The 27,952-nt window shown below is 40.6% G+C and overlaps 1 protein-coding gene across 3 annotated transcripts in view; it reads left to right on the top strand.

The window, feature by feature from the left end:
- LOC126253215 (Werner syndrome ATP-dependent helicase-like) overlaps nt 1–27,952 on the top strand; it is a 215,509-nt gene that overhangs the window by 23,992 nt on the left and 163,565 nt on the right. For all 3 annotated transcript variants that reach the window (XM_049954396.1, XM_049954397.1, XM_049954398.1), the window contains one exon: nt 12,298–12,405. In XM_049954396.1, coding sequence (XP_049810353.1) covers nt 12,298–12,405 — 108 coding nt within the window. The remainder of the gene's footprint in view (nt 1–12,297; nt 12,406–27,952) is intronic.

Below are 27,952 nucleotides of genomic sequence, written 5' to 3'. Positions count from 1 at the left end.
TCGAGTCACAGACAGGGAGTCTTTTTGTTGTGCCTATCTGTGACTAACATCTCCTCTATATGGTGAATAGCAATCTATCTGTTTCATAATTTTGTCAGAAAAATATTGATAGTCCAAAACCAGCTATTGTAAAAAGCTCCAGTTGTAACACTGCTGGCTTTGATCTGTGTGACAGGTTCGTGGCTTACTGTATTACAGGTCAAACACCATAACAAAGAAGTGGCCGCTTACACTGTTTAACCATGCTACTGATTTAGTTATTGTTAATTTTTTGATTATGTAGAAAAGATCTTAAGCAAAGGAAGGAGTACCAGAATGTAAAAGACTGTCCTCAATCAAGTTTAGATTGAATTTGGCTGATTATCTAATGAAGTCTTCTCTTCAGAGAATTAACACAAACAAAAATCTTCATATTAGTTATAAAATATTTTTTCTTCTACTGGTTAAGACCATAAATTCACTTAGGTGTACCTTACATACTTTATAAAATATAAAAAATAAAAATTAAAACAGTGGAATTTAGAATGTAACGGTGTGTAACAACAATAAAATGAATCACTTGTTTTATCACTGTCAGTGAAGAAGTTAAGGCTGGATATTAATTTATTTTCACATTACACTTTCTACTTTCTAAAAGAGAGATTGTCCACCAGCATCAATTCTTCTTCTTCTTTTTTTATTGTCAGCATCTTGCAGTAAAATAAGTGCTGCACATGCCCTGTAATGGCTGCTAAATTGTCAGCATCTTGCAGTAAAATAAGTGCTGCACATGCCCTGTAATGGCTGCTAAATCCTCATGGTCCTCCATAATATCAGCTGGTGAAATTGTAATTAAAATGTTAGTTTATAACAACAAAAAAAATGGGAGCAACCTCAACATGGTATCAGAGTTAACTGCGATTCCACATGACTGAATTCCTTGCTCACAACCCCAAAGTTTAGTGTGCATGACAGACCGAACACCAATGTGTTGGCGACCAAACATTCAGCTAAATCCATTGCCTGTCACTTGTTAGCCTTTGTTCATCTAGTGAGTATTCACTTTTACTTGTAATTTGTGGTCCACATATAAGTTAGTGACCTTTCAGACATTATTTCATGAGCATGGCACAAAAGTTCTGAGAGACTTTGTGTAAATGCATTTTGTTCTCAGGAACACTAAAAACCCATTGTCATATTCTTTTTTGATGTCTAGGTACTCCTTAAGAAGTTACGAATTACTCTTGGGGCTTCATAGTGTGCTTGTTTCCAGGTGCACAAAAACATCAACCATTGCCTTAATGGAAGCCAGATCCCATTGGTGATGGGACAGTCAACTGATTTTAACAACTGATTGGCCAGTCGATTGTTATCTCATTTAGCTGGTATTTTTAGTCAAACGAAATTAGTCTTTGCAGCCACATCAGCTGTATGGATGTTTCTGACATACTCACTGAGTTTTGAGTTGTACACCTACTGTGGAACAAATGACTGACACAGGTCCCTGATGGTTATGTCTGTTATATGACCACTTTCACTCAGTCTGGGATTGAGTGATTTCACTTAAATATTGTTTCAGTCTTCACATTTATAGATGAACCCTGACTAGGGTTGCCAACTTTTTTTAGAGACAAATAATGTATCTTATTGCAAGGTGAGGTGAATAAAAAGTATTTTCTTGAAAATGTAAGTGTATTGGGATGGAAATGTCATTTTATGTGTTTCACATTAAGGAACTCTCAGCAAAATCCCGATGATTGGCTAAAATTTACAGACACGCGAAATTTGGCATGGTCTTCAATGCGAGATGCCTTTAATAGGTTCCACAATGAAACATTGTCTCGAAATTTGGTAGAAAATCCGAAGAAATTCTGGTCGTATGTAAAGTACACAAGCGGCAAGAAGCAGTCAATACCTTCGCTGCACAGTGCCGATGGTACTGTTACCGATGACTGTGCCGCTAAAGCGGAGTTATTGAACACAGTTTTCCGAAATTCCTTCACCAGGGAAGACGAATGGAATATTCCAGAATTTGAAACACGAACAGCTTCTAGCATGAGTTTCTTAGAAGTAGATACCTTAGGGGTTGCGAAGCAGCTCAAATCGCTTGATACGGGCAAGTCTTCAGGTCCAGATTGTATACCGATTAGGTTCCTTTCAGATTACACTAATACAATAGCTCCCTACTTAGCAATCATATACAACCGCTCGCTCACCGATAGATCTGTACCTACAGATTGGAAAATTGCACAGGTCGCCCCAGTGTTTAAGAAGGGTAGTAGGAGTAATCCATCTAACTACAGACCTATTTCATTGACGTCGGTTTGCAGTAGGGTTTTGGAGCATATACTGTATTCAAACATTATGAATCACCTCGAAGGGAACGATCTATTGATACGTAATCAGCATTGTTTCAGAAAACATCGTTCTTGTGCAAAGCAGCTAGCTCTTTATTCGCACGAAGTAATGGCCACTATCGACAGGGGATCTCAAGTTGATTCCATATTTCTAGATTTCTGGAAGGCTTTTGACACCGTTCCTCACAAGAGACTTCTAATCAAGCTGCGGGCCTATGGGGTATCGTCTCAGTTGTGCGACTGGATTCGTGATTTCCTGTCAGGAAGGTCGCAGTTCGTAGTAATAGACGGCAAATCATCGAGTAAAACTGAAGTGATATCAGGTGTTCCCCAGGGAAGCATCCTGGGACCTCTGCTGTTCCTGATCTATATAAATGACCTGGGTGACAATCTGAGCAGTTCTCTTAGGTTGTTCGCAGATGATGCTGTAATTTACTGTCTAGTAAGGTCATCCGAAGACCAGTATCAGTTGCAAAGCGATTTAGAAAAGATTGCTGTATGGTGTGGCAGGTGGCAGTTGACGCTAAATAACGAAAAGTGTGAGATGATCCACATGAGTTCCAAAAGAAATTCGTTGGAATTTGATTACTCGATAAATAGTACAATTCTCAAGGCTGTCAATTCAACTAAGTACCTGGGTTTTAAAATTACGAACAACTTCAGTTGGAAAGACCACGTAGATAATATTATGGGGAAGGCTAGCCAAAGGTTGCGTTTCATTGGCAGGACACTTAGAAGATGCAACAAGTCCACTAAAGAGACAGCTTACACTACACTCGTTCGTCCTCTGTTAGAATATTGCTGCGCAGTGTGGGATCCTTACCAGGTGGGATTGACGGAGGACATCGAAAGGGTACAAAAAAGGGCAGCTCGTTTTGTATTATCACGTAATAGGGGAGAGAGTGTGGCAGATATGATAAGCGAGTTGGGATGGAAGTCATTAAAGGAAAGACATTTTTCTTCGCGGCGAGATCTATTTACAAAATTTCAGTCACCAACTTTCTCTTCCGAATGCGAAAATATTTTGTTGAGCCCAACCTACATAGGTAGGAATGATCATCAAAATAAAATAAGAGAAATCAGAGCTCAAACAGAAAGGTTTAGGTGTTTGTTTTTCCCGCGTGCTGTTCGGGAGTGGAATGGTAGAGATATAGTATGATTGTGGTTTGATGAACCCTCTGTCAAGCACTTAAATGTGGATTGCAGAGTAGTCATGTAGATGTAGATGTAGATGTAGACTATTGTTGGATACTGCACGAGCTGTGAATGCCAACAGATGTGTTGAGAGCTGCTTTATATGAGCAGAAGTTTACTACTTACATTAATCTTCCCTCCCCTCCCTTTCCTCATCCTACGCCTTCTCCGGCAATTTGTGTGTGTATCGTGCAGAATGGAGTGTAGCCTGCCTTCTGGTTCATCAGGAGAGCAGCTTAATACAGAAGGTGACAAGTGCCTGCTGGTAAAGGGCAGCTGCAGCCAGTGGACAACAAATGCCACCTCTCCACTGAATCTGCTGCCCTAAGCAGTAATACAGACACTTCCCTCCCAGTGATCCAGAGGGGTGTGATCCTGGATACTGTCAGACCATTTACAGTATGGCTAAACATAGGCTTAACTGTGAAACTGAAGTACCAATATATGAATGTGAATATACTTCTTCACTCTCATACTTGCTACATCTTGAAGGTTGTAGAATGTAAACGGCTTTGTGTGCAGTTGTATGACATGTATGAACATAATTGGTATCGTGGTTTTCTGCACAGTACGCTAGTAAATGGCTGAATAAGTGCTTAAGAGCAGTTCTTTATCAGTACAGCAGTGTACATGTTGGCACAGAACCAGCTAAGTGAAAAATCTGTGCAATTCGCATATTTTTTTATACATAACAGCTGACATTGGAATTTTCCTTTGTGTGAGATTGCATGTACAAGATTCATGTGCCAGTTTGAAAATATAGATTGGTATATTTTACTGTTTGCTAGATTCTACATAATCTTTCATTGATTGTATCAATACCCATTGGTGTTGCGATATATTTTGATATTTTGAACGTTTGTGAGTGCCACAGTAAACACGTATTGTTATTTTCATTTGTTGGCTTAAACTTATCTGTACTCTTTTAAATTTTTGAGAACAGTAAGCCTATGCTTGTTCAAAACAATCTTGTCTAATTTTACTGCATAATTATATGAGAAATAGGTCATTTCTGAGAATTTTCGAACACTTACAAAGCTGTATTTTCATAAGTTACTGGTATGAGTGTTTTTAATATGTAACTTATTTTGTAGCAAATCAGCATTTGTGTTTCACAGTTACTGCCAAAAGAATACATCACCTCAGAATTTCATTTTATATCAATGCAGATAAATGTGCATTTTGAGAATTTTTGGGAGCTCCCATTTTCTTATGCATAATCTAATTTGTAGTAAATTGGCATTTAATTGCTGTAGCAGATATTCTAACCAGCATTTTGTGTTACAGCTAGTTTCCCTTAAAAAGGAGTAGTCATTTATATTATCTATAATTATCGTAAATTAACTCTGTTTTTGAGCTTGCTAACAACTATAATCAACCTCAAAAGTTATAGGAAACGAGTAATTTTTACCGCAGGTTTTTTCTGCTGCTTTAATAGAAAACTCATTTTGTGTATTTGCTTCAATTATTATAGGGAATTAGTAACTTTTTAGCTCAATAGATTAAAAGATAATCAGTGGACTTAATTTAAAATCAGTTGTTCACTGTCCTGTAACACAGTGCACCAGCTAAAATGCAGCCCTACCGTGAATGCTGTTCTCTTATACAGAATGAGTTGATTGCCAGTTGCTGAGAGTCATCGTGTTGGAAGAGCTCTCGAGAGTCATGTACCAGTGGTACCACCATCTGTCATTACTTGTCAATTTGACTGCGAATGGCATTCCAGGCATCCTATATATGATGATGGATGGGGAGCAGGGAGGACTCAGGGCATTGATTGTACCAATCCCTCTAACTAACAAGTTTAAGGTGCTGTGTCTCACTGAAACTGAAACTGAGCCCATGGGACTCACTTCACCTGTTTTGGGGAAACCTGGTTTGTCTGGTGTCAGCATGAGTCAAATGCAAAAGGGTAGGGGGTCTATTAATCGTTGGTAGTTAAAGTGTATGTTAAATGATAGTGCCTCTTAGGGCAATGACAGCAAGAGACCAGAAGGACACCATGTGCATCCAGTGTTTATGCCTGGGGGCCTCATTCGTCGTGTTGAAGAGGCTGTTCCGGCAGCCGTTGAGGGCCTGTCATCTGGTCTCCAAGGTCATATTTGGGGTATTCCAGTGACTGGCAGAGAAGGTTGAGAAGACCATCCTTGCACATTGAGTTTCAACGAAGCTCACAATTTGCATCGTTGTCCCCAGAGCTGATTGTAACCCTTTGGTTCTGAGTCGAGTGGAAGGACTGAACCAGAGACTTCGAAGGATCTGTGACTTGAGCCATAGGGTTGAGAACTGTAGGGTCCCCCTAAATGAGACAGGTGTGCACTCCACATCACATGCTGCCACTCAGGTAGCTGACTGTGTGGGGGGTGCACACAAGGATATTTTAGATTAGGTAACTCTCCATACAGTCCAGAAAATGAAAGTTGTAGGGTACTGAGTATCAGTGTAATATTGAAAGAAGTCCCTCCCACAGGTGAGTGTATCAACATCCTAGTAATTAACTGCTGATGCATTCACAACAAAGCACCAGAGTTTGAAGTTCTCCTAAAAGTAGTGAAGTTCGCATGATATTAGGTACGGAAAGCTGCTTGAAGACTGAAGTTGATAGAAATTAGATTTTTGGGGAGAATTTAAATGTATATCAAAATAGATAGGCAAATGGGAAATGGAGGTGGTGTATTTGTCGCAATAGACAAGAAACTCAAATCCTCTGAGATAGAAATTGAAGCTGGCATGTGAGATAGTTTGAACAAGACTCGGCATTAGGGGTGGGCATAAAATGATAATTATATTCTCCTGCCACCCACCAGATTCATCTTCCGATGTAACTGAAAACATTAGAGAAAACCTCAGTTCCCTTGTAGTAAGTTCCGCTGTCCTACTGTAATTATTGCTGGAGATTTTAATCATCCAACAATCAACTGGGAAAATTACAGTTTTGTTAGTGGTGGGCATGATTAGATCAGAAGTACTATCATATGGGGGATCAAGTGAAATTTGCGACTGGTTTGAGGACTTTTTTGTAGGAAAAACACATCATGTTATCTTGAATGGAGAGTAATTGTCAGATGTAGAAGTAATTTTGGGTGCGCTCCAGGTGAGTGTGTTCAGACCCTTGCTGTCTGTGTCGTATAGTAATGACTTTGCAGACAATGTTAATAGTAACTTCAGACTTTTTGCAGATGATGCATTTATCTTTAATGATCTACTGTCTGAAAGAAGCTGCACAAATATTCAGTCAGATCTTGATAAGATTTCAAAGTGGTACAAAGGTTGGCAGCTTGCTTTAGATGTTCAGGTATGTGAAACCATGCTTCACAAAACAAAAGACATAGTATCCTATGACTATAATATCTATGAGTCATTGTTGGAATAGGCCAACTCGTACAGGTACCTGGGTGTAACACTTTGTGGAGATATGAAATGAAATGCTCACATAGGCTCACTCATGAGTAAATCAGGTGGCTGACTTAAGTTTATTGGTAGATCACTGGGCAAATGCAGTCAGTCTACAAAGGAGACTGCTTACAAATCACTTGTGCAACCAGTTCTAGAATATTGCTCAAGTGTGTGGGACCCGTACCAAATGGGGCTGACAGAGGATATTGAATGTATACAGAGAAGGGCAGCACATATGGTCATAGGTTTGTTTGATCCCTGGGAGAGTGTCACAGTGATACTGAAGAACTTGAACTGGCAGACTCTTGAAGATAGACATAACTATCCTTAGAAAGTCTGTTAACAAAGTTTCAAGAACTAGCTTTAAACTATGACTGTGGGAATGTACTACAACGTGTTATGTATTGTTCACATAGGGATTATGAGGATAAGATTAATTACATCATGCCCAAGAAGTATTCCAACAATCATTCTTCCTGCACTCCGTAAGTGAATGAAATGGGAAGAAATCCTAATAACTGGTAAAATGGGATGCACCCTATGCTGAGCACTTCACAGTGGTTTGCCAAGTATAGATGTAGATGTAAATTCAAATGGTTTTTAATTAATTGATGTGATCACACATTTTCAGTAAAATGGAATGCAAACATTCAATAAAACATGGCAATGTTATGTTGTTTTGTTTGTCTCGTACTCTGAAAGAAACATTTATGCTCAACAAAAAGTTGAGCATAAATGTTTCTTTCAGTGATACATCAGCTTAATTAGTTACATGTTAATTGCATGTGGAATCAATTCACAGCAATATATTAATCAGTTTTGAATAACAAAAAGAAGACTTGATCTGTTCAGTGCATAATTAAATGCTTTTTTTGAACAAAGTCAGTCAACTTTAGGCTGTTGAAATATTATTTATTGTGACTACAGTTTCAGCACATGGTCATTGTCAAGCACTGTGGGATGTTGTAGCTCACAGCACTTGACAGAGACCATGTGTCAAAATTGCAATTGCAATAAATATTATTCCAACAGCCTCAAGCGAAGTGACTTCATTCAAAAATTTCTCGAAGGCTGTGGTCCTAGTCCTCATGAAAATTCATAATTAATTTCTTATGTATAAGGTGCAGTCAAGTGAAAATGAGACAGATGGAAAAAAGTAAGTAAACCATTATTATTTCAAAATGATCACCATAAATGTTAATACATTTATCATCCTGGGCCAACGTGTTGCCGAGGTTATTTCGAGCACGCTTGTAGGTTTTGCTGGGAAGCCCTTACAGATCCTACACACAGACCCAATCACTCCCTATGTGACTTCCATATTTTTGAAACTCTGAGAAAAGACATTCATGGCTGTCAGTTTGCTTTGGACAAAGAGGTGCTTGCCTCATTACAATCTTGGTTCTATAGGCAACTGTAAACATTTTTCCATTAAGGCACTGACCATCTTGTATCTCAGTAGAATAAATGTATTAATGAGTATGGTGATTACTTTTGAATAATAAACAATCAACTTACTTTTTTCGATCTGTCTCATTTTCGTCTGCCTGCCCATTATATAACGTTTATTTTTTTTAACTTTGACATGCCCCATGAGATATCTTCACATACCTCCCAAGATAGGGCTCCCTCCAGGAGTATGTGTACCACTGTCGTATAGCACTGCTTTAGTTTAACTAATGAAAGTACTACAGTCTGGTCACTCAGAGGAATGGATGGCTACCTCAGTCAGCTATAACATTATAGAGTGGTTTCAGTTTAAAGCATTCGGGAGGACGACGGTTCAATCCCGCGTCCGGCCATCCTGATTTAGGTTTTCCGTGATTTCCCTAGCTCACTTCAGGCAAATGCTGGGATGGTTCCTTTGAAAGGGCACGGCCGATTTCCTTCCCCATCCTTCCATAATCCGAGCTTGTGCTCCGTCTCTAATGACCTCGTTGTCGACGGGACGTTAAACACTAATCTCCTCCTCCTCCTCAGTTTAAAGAACAAACACATAGTTCAACTGGCAGAAAAACTACAAATTGCTTTCACTTGTAAAGAACGAATGAATAATTCAGTCAATATGCAGAACCACAACGAGCTGTATTGACTGTTTTCATCCAGTTGCTCTTGGAAGAAAGCAAGTGAAAGGTTTTGCTTGAAAGAAAAAATGAATAGTCCAACCAACTGAATCAGTCGTCATCATTCGGTTGCGCCGTAGACTAATTTCACTCAAAAATGGAATGAATAATGCAACCCATATGTAAAATTTCAGCAGTGAGTCAATTGTTTTCTAACAGCCACTTGAATTGATTGTTTTCATTCAGTTTTTACAATCAATAGATTGCATACCTGGTTGCCAATTAAAATTTTTATACCATCATTGAATTTTTTGTCTAATAATACTTTTGGGTACTTCATAAGGTCATGGAAGCAGTTTCATCATGATTCAGCATGTATTTGATTCTTACTTGGTTTTTGTTTGGAACAATCCATTCTGTTTTCATATGCAAAGGACATTTGTTTTATGTCCACAAATTGTCCATCTGCAGTTTTATATAGCCCAGATGATTTCTTGGAATTTAATAGTAAATGTAATCTTGTCCTAGCACAGTGCATAACCACTCTTCAGAACACTTATATTGTCAATGCCCGCTATAAAATAGTTTCTGCTTCCTTGATTATGTCTGATAACTCTAAAGCCAGAAGATATTTATTTTACTCCAGACAATCAACTTTTCCAAGAACAAAGTTTGGATAAGCCATTATTAGGTTTGGTGTTAACTATTTTCATACAGGGTACTTGGAGGTTTCTTGAACTCTTTAAAGGAATTTATTATCCAGCACTGTGATAAGACCAAAGTATTGAACATGACTGCAGACATACATTGCTAATGGCTAGTGTGTTTTTTATGTGGTGCTCATGTCATTGTATGATTGTTGTCTATAATTTCTTCTCTGGAAATAATACCATAGTAGATTCCATTGTATTGCTGCCCAGATCATAACTAATACTTTCCTGTTTCCCTGTGTTTCATTGTGGAAGAAACTTCAGAATTTTCCATCTAAGGGGTGATAAAAAGTTTCTGTTCAAAGGTTGTCCAGTCCATAATTGACATGCCAATTAGGCAATATCACCATGATCATTGAGGCAATCATCCCTCTGATGCACTATATTGAAGATACGCATTTGGTAAAACTCTGTGTTCTGCTGCATGAAGAAGTCCGTAACTGGCTGGTGCACATTTTCACCCAACAGAAATTGTCACCCCTCCAAGACCTTTTTAATGGACCAAAGTTGTGATAATTGCATGGGGAGAGATCATGATTATTGGGCAGGTGCTCAAGTATCTCTCACTTGAGTTGGCATAACATCTGAATTACATTCATGACATGGGGACATGAATCATCATGAAGCAGCTGCACTCCTTGTCACAGTTTTCACAGACATTTTGCCAATTGTGTGCCATAATTTCTCCAGCTTTGCGAAGTACCACTCCACAGTGGAGACACAGGTTCCTTCAAATCAACAAGCAGTGGGAACTGGTAATCAAAAAACAGGGTGTGCATCACTTTTCCAGCAGATGGCTGGCTCTTAAACTTCTTGGGACAAGGGACGATGAATGACACCATTGCATCATTGACACTTTAAACTCCGGTTCACAGTGGTCACACCAGCTTTCATCACCTGCAACAATGCATTTGAGGAACATGTTGCCTTCAACATTGGAAAGCATCTGATGCTTCAGGCAAAGATCCATCTGATGTGCTGTCTGTCTGGCATTCACTGCCTAAGGTAGCCAAACTGCTGCCTGATAATGTATTGTACAGTACTGAAGCTGTAGTCAAAATCCTTTGCTAGCACACAAGTGGTGAGGTGCCTGTCTGCCCTAATCGTATCATTAGCTGCCCACTTGTTATCCGTAACGGATGAGGCTGGCCTTCCAGATAGTCCTGTGCATCTTGTGTTGAATCACGATCAGCTCGGAATTTCGGAATTTGATGCACCATTCCGCAATAGTGGTTCTCGACAGACATGTTGCTCCAAACAGATTCTTCATTGTCAGATGGACATGTAGTGCTATTTGTCCTTTGGCAGCCACGAAAAGAGTAGCAGCACATTGATCCTGTTTGGATGCAGTTGGTAACAATGTTGCCATAGTTCATGTTTCTGCATTTACCACACAGGCTTCAGAAAGTCACAAATGCCACACTAATCCATTACCTACATTTTGGTGCTCACATACCCACATTGGAGTTACGCTGCATAGGGTATACACTGCAGCAATACCCTCCAAAAGAAACTTTTTGATCGCCCATTATGTGAATCAATGAATGTACCACATATTATTTTTCTGTTATTTATTAGTTGTCTGTGATTTATAATCGTTATTGTAATCCTTTTTTGTGAGGTAAGTATAAATAAATTCATTGTATCCATTGTGTATTATGAACTGCAACTGTGATTTAAATTGGGGATTTATGTATGTAAAAAGCAACCAGTCACGTTCTTGAATTTTGGTACAATTTATTTTCTGTAGCATTACTAGTTTTGAAGCCCCTGGAGGATCTTCATCAGATGGAGGTGTTACGGGAATATTATTTGGACCAAGTGCAGCTGGATGCTATGGTGATTGTAGTGGCAAAAATAACAGGAATCTGTTTATTCGTACCAAGAAGTTTATGAAAAGATAGATCGTTAAGGTTCATAGTCTTTTTGTTACCAGTAACTAAATTTCTGTTTCTGTCAGCACTATGACTGTAATGTCCAGCTGTGCTTGGTCCAGACAATGTTCCTGTAACCCCCATCTGATGATAAGACTGCAGTGGTTTGAAAATTGCTTGATGGTACAGAAAATAAATCATATCGTAGACCAAAAAAGTGGCTGGTTGCACTTTACATACAAATAAATCATGAAATATAAAATAAAATGAGAGAATAAGTTATAAGAAAGTAAACTCATTATCCAGAAACCCCAATCTATTGACTTAGCATATACTAAATGAGGAAAATGTCAAGGAAAATTAATATGCTGATTTAAGACTAATGATGAATATATTTATGTCATGACTGTGAGAAGCAATAATATGACCAACATTCCACAGAAAAGTCTTAATATATCGCAAGTATTAATAAAATAATGTAAAAGAAAGTAACACGGAAACATGACAGTTGATGAAGAGTGTTAGCAGTATAGTAATTGTGAATTTTTCTTTATTCTTATGCTGCATTCCAGACATTAAAACTATTTCATTTCAAATAAAAGATACCCATGTTTATCTTTTGTGCTGCATATTGTTAAAATGAAATAATTTTCAAAAACTTTAATTGTTTTATTAAATGGTCATTCTTTTTTTCATCATTTTTTAAAATTCTTCTTCTTTTTAGTTTGACGGTCAGTGCCCATCTGAGAATCATATACGGGTTCTGAAAAAATATTTTGGCCATCCAAAATTCAGACCATTGCAATGGGAGATAATTTATACAGTTTTAGAGGTAAGTGCAAAAAATTCCCTGCTCAGCATGTACCTGTAAGTAGTCTACAATTAAACATAATTTAAGTACATGCTGACTGCCCCCACCTCTCACCTCCCCAGCACTGGCCAAGCGTCTGTGGGTAGGAGCAGCCAAATGGCTTGTGCACACACAGAATGCTTGCTGTAGGATTACCTTGTGGGTAGCCTATATTATCTGCACTCTTGCCCCATAGGTCAGTGTTGGTAACATCCTGCCCAAACTGTAAGTCACTAGTGGTTCTGCTCCCTTGACGTTGTATGTTTAGAATGTTAGAATGTGCAGAACAGTTGTCGAGCAGTGCCACATTATCTCCAATGAAATGGCAGTCTTCTCTGTGAAGAATAATAAAGATCACAGAAACAAAACTTCTTGTGTAATCGCGAATTTGGTATCACCCATGCATCTTGCTCTGATTGTCATCTGACTTCCAAGTCGGTTAAGGCATCATACAAGGTATATCTTTAAATGGAACAATGCTTTTCATGACTTACAACCACTCAGTTTATTTATTATATTCTAACAGCTGTGTGCAGAAATTTAGGCAGAAATTTACTCTACAGTACTAATTCTGAGTAAATTCTTTTCCATCTGCTACTTCTACTTCTACTACTGCTACATTAGTATTACTAAGATACATTCCTCATCTCCTCCGTCAGTGGAAATTTTACTAAATTTAGTGTAAAATCATCCCTATTTTGCTGTTTTACAAGTTTTTGTGGAAAATTACCTCATTATCCAAATTTAAAATCTAATCTAGCGTTTGTAGATGACAGTTTTATGAAAAGGAAAGATTTCTACTCACCTTGTAGACGAGATGAGTTGCAGACAGACGTAACAAAAAGACTGCTATAAATGTTGAGTTTTCGGCCAAAAGGACTTCTCCTAAAGGAGAAAACACGCAGACCTTCACACAAGTACAACTCATACACACATGGCCACTGTCTCTGGCCACTGAGGGTGGTCTTCAAGCATCTACACCTGATGGGAGAAGCAATCTGTGTTGGGGATAAAAAGGAGACTGGGGCAGGGAGGTGGAGGGATAGCAGGGTAGGGGTGTAGTGCTGCTTGTGGGAGTGTGCAGCGATGTGTTGGGAACGGGGCAGGGCAGCTAGGGGTGCAGTCAGGACGTTTGGTGGTTGGGTGGAGGGCGGGGGGGGGGGGCGGGGGGGGGAGGCGAAAAGGAGAGAAATAGAGGAGAGGAAGGAAGGCTGGTGGGTGTGTTGGCAAAGTAGTAGAAAGTTTTGTGGTGCTGGAGTGGGAGCAGGGAAGGAGATAGGTAGATGAAGGGCAGGGACTAACAAAGGTTGAAGCCAGGTTACAGGAATTTATTATATATTGCAGGGAGAGTTCACACCTGTGCATTTCAAAAAAACTGGTGTTGGTAGGAAGGATCCATATGGTGTGGGCTGTGAAGCAGTGATTAAGAATGTTGTGCTGGGCAGCATGCTCAGCAGCTGCATGGTGCAGATGTCTCTTTGGCTACAGTTTGTCGGTGGCTGTTCATGCAGACAGACATCAGATTGGTACTGGAGCTACATAGAATGCAGAAAAACGGTTGCAGCTAGTTTAGAGATCACATGACTGTTTTCACAGGAAGCATTGCCTTTGATGGGGTAGGTGATGCTTGTGACTGGACTGGAGTAGATGGTGGTGGGAGGATGTGTGGGACAGGTCTTGCATCCAGGTCTGTTGTAGGGATATGAGCCAAGAGGCAAGGGGATGGAACAAGGAGTAGAGTAGGTATGGATGAGGATGTTGTGTAGGCTTGGTATGTGGTGGAATATCACAGTGGGAGGGGTGGGGAAGGACAGTGGGTGTGATATTTCCCATTTCAGGGCACAACAAGAGGTAGTCGAAATCGTGGTGGAAATATGATTCAGTTGCTTCAGTCCTGGGAGGGGAGTGCTCCTTTGTGGTCAGGTGGTGGGTCTGTGGAAGGTGGTAGTTGACTGGAGAGACAAGGCACAAGAAATCTGTTTCTGTGCAAGGTTGGGAGAGCAATTACGATCTGTGAAGGCCTCCGCAAGACACTTGGTATATTTGGAGAGGAACTGCTCATCACTGCATATGCGACAGCCATGGCTGTATGGAAGGCTGTATGAAGGGACTTCTTTGTATGGAATGGGTGGCAGCTGTCAAATTGGAGGTTCTGCTGGTGGCTGGTGGGTTTGATGTGGACGGAGTTACTGATATAGCCATCTTTGAGGTGGAGGTCAACATTGAGGAGGGTGTTGGTTTGAGGGGACCAGGTGAAGTGAATGGGGGAGAAAGTGTTGAGGTTCTAGAGGAATATGGATAGTGTGTCCTCACCCTAAATCTAGATCACAAAGATCTCATCAGTGAATCAACAAGTTGAGGATCTTAGGACTTTGGGTGTTTAGGAAGCATTCCTTAAGGCAGTCCATGAATAGGCTGGCATATGATGGTGCCATGCGGGTTTCTATTGCACCTAGCTGCCCTAGCCTGTCCGAACCATGTCCCTGTATGATCCCAAAAGCAGCACTACACGCCTATTTCCTCCACCACTCAGCTTGCTTCTCCCATCAGGTGCAGTTGCTCGCAGTCTGACCTCAGTGTTCATATATCTGTGTGTGTGTGTGTGTGTGTGTGTGTGTGTGTGTGTGTGTGTGTGTGTGTCACACACACACACACACACACACACACAGAGAGAGAGAGAGAGAGAGAGAGAGAGAGAGAGAGAGAGAGAGAGAGAGTTGCACTTGTGTGAATATGTATCTGTGTGTCTACCTTATAAAAAGGCCTTTTTGCCAAAAGTTCAACATGTATAGCAGTCTTTTCGTTGTGTCTGTCTACAACTCAACATCTCCTCTATATGGTGAGAAGCAGTCTTTCCTTTTCATAATTTTGCCATTATTCCGTCCTGGATTTTGTGTTGTTAGATTTCGCAAAAGCGAAACTACCCCAAAAATAATAATATCCCATGAAAAGTGCTGAACTCTTGTTATGCAGACATAATTTTTAAAAATTACAAATATATTAACAGCTTATCATTATACAATTAATTTTGACCATTCAGTCCTAGTAGATTTGTTAGAGCACTTTGCTTTAATTCGGTCCAACTGCATGACGTATTGACTCCGGGAGGAATATTCAACAAATGTAGGGTCTAAAGTGCAAGAGGTGTAGGTGTGAAGCCATTAGACCAGGTTCCCTTAATCTTTTTCTTTTGAACTAACATATTACCAGAGTTCTCTCTTTGCCAATTTGCATTTCTACACTTTTTCTGAGCTATGCAGTTCTTTGCCCAGGGTGAGCGTACTATCACAGACTTACTGCGAATAACTTTTCATCTCCTTTGCCCCCTATATTTAAATGTAATCTCACTGTCGAAACCACATTCTTTACCATTGATTTTTGCTATGACAGATCATTATATACAAAAGAATAAGACAAATTCCCCTTCAGAAACAAGTGAATTTCCACCAAATCTGCTTGGCAGAAGCCAAATAAGAGGGATTTTCTTTTTTCTAACCAAGGCTGTGTGAGCTGTCAGTTCAGTACCCTTTGTTCCAGTTACCAGTATTGGACAGCCCCTGCAGGGGAATGAAACTTAAAGGGCCAAAGGACACAGTAACTCTACATTCAGAGAATATCTATTTAGTGATGTTAAATAAATGCATGCTCACATTCATGCATTCATTCATTCATCCATTCAGTCATTCATCATGTTCTGTAGATCCACTCGAGACTGAGAACCATCAGAGATGTGTTAAGTTAAGCATTAACAAAAGGCAAGAAAATCATAGCAACTTAATCTGTACAATAAACTATCACTATGCTTGTCATGCTTTTAGCATCTAAATTTAATCAAGTAAAATAGAAAGAAAGCTGCTACTCGGGGAGGGGGGTGAGGGGGTGCAAGTCTTCTGTCTCCTTTGTTATATGGGGTGTCCGCCGGCCGGAGTGGCCGTGCGGTTCTAGGCGCTGCAGTCTGGAGCCGAGCGACCGCTACGGTCGCAGGTTCGAATCCTGCCTCGGGCATGGCTGTGTGTGATGTCCTTAGGTTAGTTAGGTTTAATTAGTTCTAAGTTCTAGGCGACTGATGACCTCAGAAGTTAAGTCGCATAGTGCTCAGAGCCATTTGAACCATGGGGTGTCCATAATTAAAGCTCCAGTTTCAAAACACTGTAGAAAGAGAACCACTGCTTGGAATAACGTCAGATTTGAACAGCATATTACTAACACGGGGGAATGTCATTGGGGGGGGGGGGGGATTAATGAAATTTTGACCATAGATGGTGCTGTAATCATCAGAATATGCACACCAGCAGAAACACTGCACATGGCTGTTCCTCAGTTTGCATCCGAGACACTCGACATGACTGTTTCCATGAAGGATCACACATTGTTGGTAGAGCTCTTTCACAAGAACAGTGACTCTGTGCCAGTAGCCCTGCAGATGGTGTGGGCACCCACAGATAAGAAAAATGTCTGCTAAGGTTCTGGAGAAAATGATTCCAAAATTTTAAGAGACAGGTTCTTTTGAAGTGCAGTGTGGCAGAGGGAGGAAAGCAGTTGATCCAACTTCTGTCGAAGATGTAGCCACACCATTGCAGGAGCAGTTGAGGGATGGTGTGCAGACATGCTGTGCATGGGGAATTGCCCAAAAGTTGGACACACCTGCAAGCACGCTGTACAATATCCTTTAAAACATCCTGCATTGCTATCTGTACAAAATCTTCCATGTTCAGAAGTTGTTTCTTGCTGACCTGCAAGAAAGAGAAACGTTCACCTTGGAATTTATTGCTCCCATGAAAATAGACAGTGTGAATTGCCATGGAACTTTCCGTGGACAGATGAAGCCTATTTCCATCACCCAGGACATGACATGTCAATACATAGACTTGCAGAATATGGACAATGGAAAATCTGCATGCACATCAGTTGATGCCACTTCGTTCTGAAATGGTGACTCTATGGTGCGGATTGGGATTATCATTTTTCGTAGAGCTGTATTTTTTCAAGGAGATGAGTCCTGCAAATCCTGTTATTACCTGTATCATCACTGGTAAACACCATGAGTGTCTTTTGTGCACCATCATCATTCCAACCCTTCAACAGCAGAAAATGTGTGGGTAGGATCACTTTTATGCAATTTGGCAGTAATCCACACTTTGCACAGCCAGTGAAATATATGCTGCAGAGGTGTTTTGCAAATGCTAGAATTATCAACCATAATTTGCCTACATCATAGCCATCCAGATCACCTGATCTTTATCTGTGTGACTTCTGGCTGTGGAGTTACATGAAAGATGTGTTCAGTCCTCCAATTACAAATGTAGCTGAATTGAAGGCATGCATTGTCGATCACATTCTAAATGTGACTCCCGGGACACTCCAGTCTGTTGTGGAACATGCTATTTCTTGATTTCAAATTGTGGCAGAAGACAGTGACAGCATATTGAAATATTGAATAAGGCATACGCGAATCTCATGATAATTAGAAACAGATTTCATTTTTCTTTTTATGCAGGACAATTAAAAACCAATGTCATTTTACTCTTTATGTGATCTGTGCCCCACAACAATTAAATGCCAAGGTCATTTTGCTTTTTATGTAGTTTTTGCCCCGGGACAATTAAAAAATGATTTTTAGCATCCAATTGATCAAATATTGTCATTGTGGGTGGGCTTAGCTAACTAACAGTGCCACAGCTGTTGACTGCTGAACTTCTGCTGTTGTACACATTGAACAGTATGAATGGTGTAATACACAATTCAAACCATAGCCATCGTTTTGTGATTCATCTGTCATTTGTAGCCATTCCAATTTATGTTAAGACTTTTATGGCACCATCTATTGGTAAAATTTTTGTGGTTTTTTTCCCCCCAGTCTACTTCATTGGAGCAATGATTATCCTAAGCATTTTGAAACTGGAACTTTCATCATGGATGCCCTGTACTATACCAGGAACATCTGGTTCTTAAAAGAATCAAACTCCCATGTATAAAACAGTTTCAAACTTATGATTATTTTACAAATGGGTTAATGTGTCAAATGTTTGACGTTAAGCATGTACACAAGAAGTAGTTTAGAAAAGGTTTGAAATTATGTTTTAAGTTGGTTGTAAGTTGCTAAGTGCTCTCACAGTCAAACACAGGATGAGTATAGTCATAGCAATTTGTGCTCCATTTTAAGTAGTGTTTATGACGTTGTACCTCCTGAACTGTGTTGTACAATGATACAATTTGGCAGATACGAGCAGTGCCGTAAGTGGATACTGTCTGCAAAATGTGTTGATGTGTTGTGAATAAAGCTAGTACTAAAGAAGTACTAAATTAAAACACCATGCCTGACGTGATAGCAGTGAAAATTTAGTGTGTGTGTGTGTGTGTGTGTGTGTGTGTGTGTGTGTGTGTGTGTGTTTTGTGGAGGGGGGAGTGTCGGTGCGGTGAGAATACATTTTGTAAAGATCTGAAATTATATGTGAAGTTCATTTCAAGTCACTTAGTACTCTTACTCTCAAATAGTGGATGAATATAGTGTGGGTGCTTGTACTTGAGCTACACTGTTTTGTGAGCTGTGTCTCCCTGTTGGGGATTAAAACACTTCCTTGGGGGTGGGGGCTGCAGAAATGTAAATGTACAATCAGATTTTACATGGATTTTGGCTCATCAGTTTTGTTTAGTGGCAATTGTAGAGCACAGCAAAATAACCCACTTTTAAGAAGATCACAAATTTATAATGTCCTTGCAGACTTCTGAGTCCCATTTTAATTAAAAGTATGTAGCTGGATTTGTTTTGTAACAAATAAGCTATGTAACACTATGAATATGCTTCTTATTTATTTACAAACATTAGTTTGTGTTTGGTACCGATTATTTCAGTCTGTTTAGCAGAAGCCAATTTACAAAGTAAACTCAAGATCTTCATCACAATTTATGAGAAACAATTTGAATAGTTCCTATGTCTGAATACCCTTCTCAATACAACTTTACTGCTTGCGTGCACTATCAATGGCAGAAAACCCACTAAATGATCATAGTTCCCTATAGCTTCACAACACGGAAATTTTATAAAAAAACGAGGAACACTTGAACAAATCAAAGTCCAGAAACTGTTATAGCATAGGTATTTGCCACTGAAAGCCAATCAGTAACTCTACTGCTGTCATGGATACAGAAATCCTTCCTCCCTTGAACCTAATAGGAAGAGAGTTAGATTTGAAAGTGTCTTGTCTGGTGTTTCAGATAATGTCAAATTTATCTGCAGTGAAAAAATTAGAAATAAAATTAGTGGCATTAGTAATATCTCTGAATAGCAGAAACAAGAGCTGTATAATTTATGGCATAACAATAGTGATGTGTCTCAGAAAGATCCTATCGAGTCCTGCTAAAACAGAAACATTTTGACATGTTTCAGCTCATGATGGAAGTCCCGAATCCTCTGAACATCAGTTCCCAGCTATATTACACCATGCCCCACCACACTATAGAGTTTGTCTGCTATTGGTTGTTACCTCCATGGCACTACCACCGTGTTACTGCACAATAAGTACAAATGTGTACAACTGCTGAACAAATTGGCTAACCTTAGCAACTATAATTAAATAAAAGTTGTATCCTAAAATGCACTTAAAGGCTGATTATAATGATACCAAACATTATGTATTTACTATTTCTAATCTCTCATAAAAAGATTAGGTTACATTGAATTATTTCACTAACACATTTTAATTTAGACATTGAATTAAGCACCTAAGTGTTCTACACATTTTGCCGATAGACACTACCACTTTTTTTCCTTCAATTTAATGAGACATTTGATTACAAAAAGAGATAGTCAATCTAATGCTGTGTGTGCCTACATTACTTAAACTTAGGTGAAGGTCTGTCTCAAGTAGAGGTAACAATACCTCTTTATGAAGTGCTGTAAAACAGGCCACCTCACTGGTGTCTTTTCCTTTTACAGCATTTAACAAATATACAAACAATGAACCCGCTGGATAGTATACAGTGTCAGATTCAATCCCTTGGGTGCCAAAAATGTGTGATCATATCATGTGTTTGAAGGAGACAATATCCCTTTGAAGATTGTTGTAAGACACGTGCCGTGAGGGTGCCTGGGTAACCTGCAGTGCTTAATAAATGTTACCAGCTTTGGTCATAATGCAATGCAACTGTTGATTTATAGAGTCCTGTCATTCCACTCCCTTGTACTTGAAAGTCTGTGACCATCTTGTACCAGTGTCCAGAGACGATGTCCTTTTATGCTGTGTTTTAAGACATGCATTCCACTGGTGTCAGAGCAGCCTTCAGAATGTATGAAGTGAGTAATGAGACAATCTGTTTAACTTCGGGCTCTCCTAAAGCTTGCAACCTACTTGCTCACAAGAAAAGAAACACTATTCTCTTTGTGGTGTATTTTAAGACACACTACATGCTGGCACGTAAGCCACCTTCGGTTTCATGTAATAGGTGGGTCAGTGACATCACTATTTTCTATGCAGGCATGCCACCAGTACATTCAGTCTCATGGTGTGTGACAAACACAATCCTCTATTGCCGCAGTTAGCCATGGCTACCCTCAGTGATCTCGGGAACACTGACAATACACCTCATTGAGTGTGCAGCCCACTGTCCTACTGCCCTACTCATACATAGTGCAAAGCACACTTGTGTGTTTCTCCTGTTATCTCTCAGCACCCCTGAAAGAGCTGTCTTCACCACTCCTCTTATATATTTTATAAAATCTTAGCAATTTTTCACATTTTCCTTGGAGCCAAAATTTGCCTTTATCTTTTTTAATTTGGGATCCACATTCTGCATTCATCTAATATCCTTGCATATACACTGGTGTCCAAAATTAAAGCAACACACACATGTTACTGCATTTATTCTGCCACAGAACAAATTAAACAGGTGATAGAAAAAAATAGTAAAGAATACAAAACGTAAACAACTGCAGAATTCATAACTGTAAACAAAAATGTTATTCATTTTCTCCAATGTAATGAATTTGCACACACTTTGTGATAACTTATTAATGCGGTCAGTGTGGGGTGTGACTACCCCTGGCAGCAATACAGGCCTGATAATGATGGGGCAGGCTGTGAACAATGTCATCAAGCTCATATTGAGGTAATAACGCCCATTCTTCTTTCAGAGCTACTCGGAGGTGTTGAAGAGTGATTGATGGGTGCAACCCTTCTCCCTAGTGCATCCCAGACATGCTCTATGGGATTCAAATTGGGAGAGTAAGCAGGCCATGCTGCATCCACAGTATCTCCCATTTCCAAGAAAACGTAAACCACCCACGCTCTACAAATTGAGCATTATTGTCCATCAGCACGAAGTCTGGGCCCACAGCACCTTGCAGTAACCGCACATGAGGTACCAGTGTTCGAGTGGTCAATGTAATTCCTGCCTACACCATTAGGGATCCTCCTCGATATTGGTCTCAAAATCATGTTCCAGATTTCTTTCAGATGCAGATCCATCAAGAATCACTCTCCAGACGAAATTGAGACTCATCTGAACATCAGCCCACTTTTCAACTATCCAGGTGGCATATTGACGACTCCACTGTAGATGTTCTCTTCTGTGAAGACACATCAGAGATACTCATGCAGCAGGTCTCCCACAGTAAAGGCCACTGTCCCAAAGGCTTCTGCCTCGAAGCAACACGTCCAGTGGATACTGTGAGGTCAGGTACCAGTTGCTCTGCCGTACTAAGGCGATACCGTCATGCCCTTACCGCCAAATAAGTCCTCTCTTTCTGATGTCACACGGGGTCGGTCCTGCCTTGGTCTTTGGGATACAGTTTCCATCTCTGTAAACTGTCCCTACATCCAAGAAACAACAGAAAGATTCAGATTAGGCCACATCAGTTTGCAACTGTCCTGCTTCCATTCTTCCCATGGCCCTCCACCACAGAAAGCCTGGTAGGCATCTTCTCTGTGCCATACTGCACCATCTGTGACTGTGTACACAGCAATGGTGGATGTGAGACTACCCAGCAAACACTACCCAGTTTGATAGGTGCCGTGACATCACCATTAGCGTGGTTGTCCATTGGCCGGAATGCTATCTGTGCAGAATATGATCGTGCTGACGCATGTTGACAGTTTGTATGATTATTTTGTGAATGTGGGGAAATAGTGGTTTGTTGCTTTAATTTTGGACACCAGTGTACTTTGCACCTTCTTATGACAGCGTATCGCCATTTTGTTCTCTGACCCATCTATGTCTCTGATGTCACAGTTAACCTGTTGCAGGAACATTGCCCATCTTGTTAATCGTCCATTGAGCAACTTAAATTCCCACTTGCTTGAGTGCCTTGTGGTCCATAAATACCATTGTTTTGTGCCCTTTGAGGTAGAATCTAAACTTTGTAAAACCATATTATGTCTCCAGCAGTTCCTTCTCAGATATTCCACATCCAGCACATGTTTTGTTAAAATTCAGCATGAAAAGGCTATACATATATTTACAGTTTGACCACTTACTTCCCTTTCCAGGACGAAATTTGCACCAACCCCAAAATCTGAGTTATCCATTTCCAGATAGAACAGTAAGGACAGGTCATGTAAATACAGGATCTTACTGCTACACATACTCTTTGTAATTTCATTGAAATATCTTTCGCATTTGCATGTCCAAATCCTTATTCTTTTTTAACAGTGTACTTAAATGAGGTGAACTTAGACACTGGTTGTTAATATATTTATGATAGAAGTTGCACATGCTGAGGAGCAATTTCAGCTGTTTCTTACATTTAGGCGTGACACATTCTGAAATTGCACACATTCTGAAATTGCTTTTAATATGTTCTCATGTGGCACCAATCCCTTGCCTGTCTGTATGTGAACTAGGAAACTAGTCTCGGTCTTGATGAAATCTCACTTTTCTAACTCAATAGTCATGGCTCCCTTGCATGTAGTTGTAAATACCTGCCTTAATAACATGATGTGCTCCTGCAGTGTTTTCATAATCAGCATGATATGGTCAACTTGTACGATTAACCTTCACATCATTTCTGTGGCGAGGATGTGGTGCAATGCTTGCACAAATACAGCTACCAGTATCTGTAATCCAAAGGGCACAGCTTTAAATTGATAGGCACACACGTCACATACAAAAAGAGTGTATTCTGTGCTACTCTGCACTGCTTAGACTTACAAAACCATGATGTCAAATCCTTGCTCGATATTATTTCAATAACTTTAAAATTCTGGAACAATTTATTCATATTTCCTGAACAGTCTGCATGCTGTACCATTATCTTATTTAGTTTACTAGCATTCAGAACTGTCTTCACAGACCTATTCTTCTTCTCAACTGTTACTAATGGTAGTTGTATTTCTTCTGTGAAGCTCAGTTGCACACCATTCCATCATCTGTTGCAATTTTTCTTTCACAGCCTCCTTGTCATTTAAAACTATGACAAATTGTTTTACCCTGAAAAGTTCATGTGAGAGAATTCAAAAAACCCTTATTGACTGGGTTTTTCAGAGAGACATCACTGTTTTTATCCCATAAATTATACAGTTCTTGTTTCAAACAGTGGAAAATCCAGGATGGAATGTAACCATATTATGAAACGGAAAGTTGTCACTTGCTGAGCCGCAGATAGGCACAACAGAAAGACTGTCACAAGTAAAGCTTTCGGCCATTGAGGCCACACACACACACACACACACACACACACACACACACACACACACACACACACACACTCTCTGTGAGTACCAACTTTCCTTATCATAATATTGTTCAATGTTTCTGCTGTTCAGAGATACTATTAACACTACTAATTTAATTTTGTAATTTGTTTGCTTATGTTCTCAGCACCATTTGTCATCTTTGTTGCAGACAGATTTGACATTACATTACATTTAAATCTAACCCTCTTTCTGTTCACCTCACAGTCAAACTCAATTTATTTTTCCATGCAATTAAGTCACATTTTGTTGGTCAGGAAGCCCACACCAAGCATTAAATTTATTGCTAAACCTGATATCACTAGGAAATTGCCCTCAAATTATTCCCCATCTATAACAAATTCAAGCAAAGCATCTCTTTTGTCTGGCTTACGGAGCTGATCTGTAGCATTCTTAATGTTTACACTTGTCACAGGACACACTACTAGTTTCTTAGCATATAATTCCTTAACCTGGTCACAGAACTTTTCTTCAGCCCACAAATATTGCTTCCACTGTCAACTAAAACTTCAACACACACATTATTCCGATTTACATTTAGTTTCTCTACTCCTTTACTCACTGATTCAGTTTCAACCAGCAAATCATCCTACACACCTGTCACACATTCACTCTGCATAATATTAACATTCACATAACACACAGGCTCTACATTTTTGTCATCCTCAAAAACTTTCTTAAAGGCAACATTATGTACTTTAGGGTTATTAATTTTTAATAGATCACTCGTAAACAAACTTCTCCACTTACTCCTGCTGTTTAGCATTTATAAAATTTTGTTTTATCCACAAAATCTTTGACACTATATTGACATTCACCCTTTCCCATATGATTATTACACAAATTGCTATTGAGTACAATGTGGTTTGGCCTTCTGGCTCTGTCCCAGGACAATTTTTGTCAAGGTTTTTGGTGAAAATTTGGTTCACCCAAAGTGTGCCGTCTGGACAACTTTCGACCTACATCAACACCTTATTGCTATTTTCTTTGATCTACAAAAGGCTTACATCATCGCATGATGACATCACATCTTCACTATCTGACATGTGTGGTGTCTCCAGGGTCCACTTCAGATTTTTGTCCAGTACTTCTTGTCACGCTGTACTTTCCGGCTCCAAGTTGATGCTTCCCAAAGACCCACAAGGCTCTGTATTGAATGTTCCTCTCTTTCTAGTGGCCGTAAATGGTCTAGCACAGCTGTGGGGTCTTCAATATAACGTTATAGTGTGCCAACGATTTTTCACTATTGCTTCTCTAGTGTGAGTGTTCCTGAATGCCGACTGCAGGGTGCCATTTGAAAGGTGCAGTCATGAGTCATCACCCATTGCTTTCAGTTTTCAGCTGCCAAGAGTCACACTGTGCACTTCTGCTGATATTGTACTGTTAATTGACAACCAGAACTTTACCTCAACAACCAGTTGCTCAATGTGGTGGAGACTTGACTCTTTCTGGGACTGGTCTTCGATGCGCGATTGGCGTGGCGTCCCCATCTTCACCAACTTAAGCAAAAGTGCTGCCTCAGTAATACCAGCTGAGGTGCAGACTGCAATGCCCTTCTGCAGCTCTACAAAGCCCTGTCTTGATTGTGGGAGTCTGGAATATGGTTCGGTATTACGGTCTCTGGACCCAACACACCATTGTGGGGTCAGACTTTCAACAGGAGCCTTTCAAACTAGCCTTGTGAACAACCAACTTGTGGAGACTGGGGCCCCTCCACTCCAGACCAAGTGCCAACAACAGGTACTCAATTATGCCACACATGTTTACGGCTCCCCTAAGCATCCGAACTACAATGTCCTTTTTCCTAGTAGAGAGATTAACCTCACATAACAGAGACCCAGAACTGGGGTCACAATGCCTTTGCTTGAAACCTCAACTTCCCCCACTGTCAGGAAGCAATCTTATACACCCCATGGTGTGTACCCGGACCTCAGATCTCTCTCGATTTATCCTTTGGACTGAAAGATTCAGTTGACCCCATAGTTTTTCACTGCCTGTTCCTCCCTGCCAGGGAAACCCAAGGAGCAGCAAGAGAAATCCAAAAAGAAAACCCCTAAGACCAAGGAAATTATGGTGGCACGCACACCACCACCACCTACAAGCTCTGCGGCTGAGGATGGGGTGGAGATTTTGGCTAAACTGCCTCATTGAAAGTTCCATGCCTTCCCAGTCTCATGATGTCATCCTCCAGTGGAATTGCGGCAGTTTTTTCCACCACCTGACTGAGCTACGGCAACTGTTAAACTTTACACCTGCTATCTGCATTGCCCTCCAGGAAAACTGGTTCCCAGCAATGTGGACCCCTGCCCTCCGTGGTTATAAGGGATATTACAGGAACTGTAGCAACTATAATTGAGTGTCAGGTGGAGTTTGCGTTTATGTCCTAAACTCAGTCTGTAGTGAACATGTACGCCTTCAAACCCCTCTTGAAGCTGTGGCTGTCAGAATAAGGACAACGCAGGAAATAACTGTCTGCAATGTATATCTTCCTCCAGATGGTGCAGTACCCCTAAATGTATTAGCTGCACTGATTGATCAACTCCCTAAACCTTTCCTACTTCTGGGAGATTGTAATGCCCATAACCCCTTGTGGGGTGGTACCATGCTTACTGGCCGAGGCAGAGATGTCGAAACTTTACTGTCGCAATTCGACCTCTGGCTCTACTGGGGCCACCATACTTTTCATTGTGGCTCATTGTAGTTGCTCAGCCATTGATTTATCAATTTGCAGCCCATGACTTCTCCCATCTATCCATTGGAGAGCACATGATGACCTGTGTGGTACTGACCATTTCCCCATCTTCCTGTCACTGCCCCGGCATCAGGCACATGGACGCCTGCCCAGATGGGCTTTGAACAAGGTGGACTGGGGAACTTTCACTTCTGCTGTCACCGATGAATCTCCCCCACACGGTAACATCAATGTGATGGTTGAGCAGGTGACTAGCACAATTGTTTCTGCGGCAGATAACGCGATCCCTCGCTCTTTAGGGCGCCCGAGAATAAGGCAGTCCCTTGGTGGTCGAAGGAAGTCACTGAAGCAATTAAGAAGCGTCGACGAGCTCGTCGGAGAGTTACCCCCAAGCTTTTCGCACACTCAAACGGCGGCTGGAAGGGAACATCCTCTCTTCACTGCACGTTGCAGTGAATCCTATAACGCCCCTTTTACAGAGTGGGGGCTCCTTAGTGCCCTTGCAAATTGCCCCAACACAGGTAATGGGCCTGATCGCTTCCACAGCCAGATGATCTGACTAAAAGCGACGTCTTCTCATCTTCAACCAGCTCTGGTGCGATGGTGTCTTTCCATCGCAATGGCGGGAGAGCACCTTCGTTCCGGTGTTCAAACCCGTTAAAAACCCGCTTGATGTGGACAGCTATCAGCCCATCAGCCTCACCAACGTTCTTTGTAAGCTGCTGGAATGTACGGTATGTCGGCGGTTGGGTTGGGTCCTGGAGTCACGTGGCTTGCTGCCTCCATGTCAGGGCAGCTTCCGCTAGAGTCACTCTACCACTGATAATCTTGTGTCCATCAAGTCTGCGATCCGAACAGCCTTTTCCACATGGCAACATCTGATTGCTGTCTTTTTTGACATACGTAAAGCATACAACACGACTTGGCGACATCATATCCTTGCCACATTTTATGAGTGGGGTCTTTGGGGACCACTCCCGATTTTTATCCAAAACTTCCTGTCGCTCTCTACTTTCCGTGTCCAAGTTGGTGACTCCCATAACTCCATCCATATCCAGGAGATTGGAGTCCCGCAGGTCTCTGTATTGAGTGTCTCTCTATTTTTAGTGGCCATTAATGGTATAGCGGCAGCTATTGGGCCCTCCGTCTC

The sequence above is a fragment of the Schistocerca nitens genome, chromosome 4, assembly GCF_023898315.1.
Source record: "Schistocerca nitens isolate TAMUIC-IGC-003100 chromosome 4, iqSchNite1.1, whole genome shotgun sequence".
In the NCBI taxonomy this organism is placed as follows: Eukaryota; Metazoa; Arthropoda; class Insecta; order Orthoptera; family Acrididae; genus Schistocerca; species Schistocerca nitens.
This window is presented reverse-complemented; position numbering and strand designations above follow the sequence as displayed.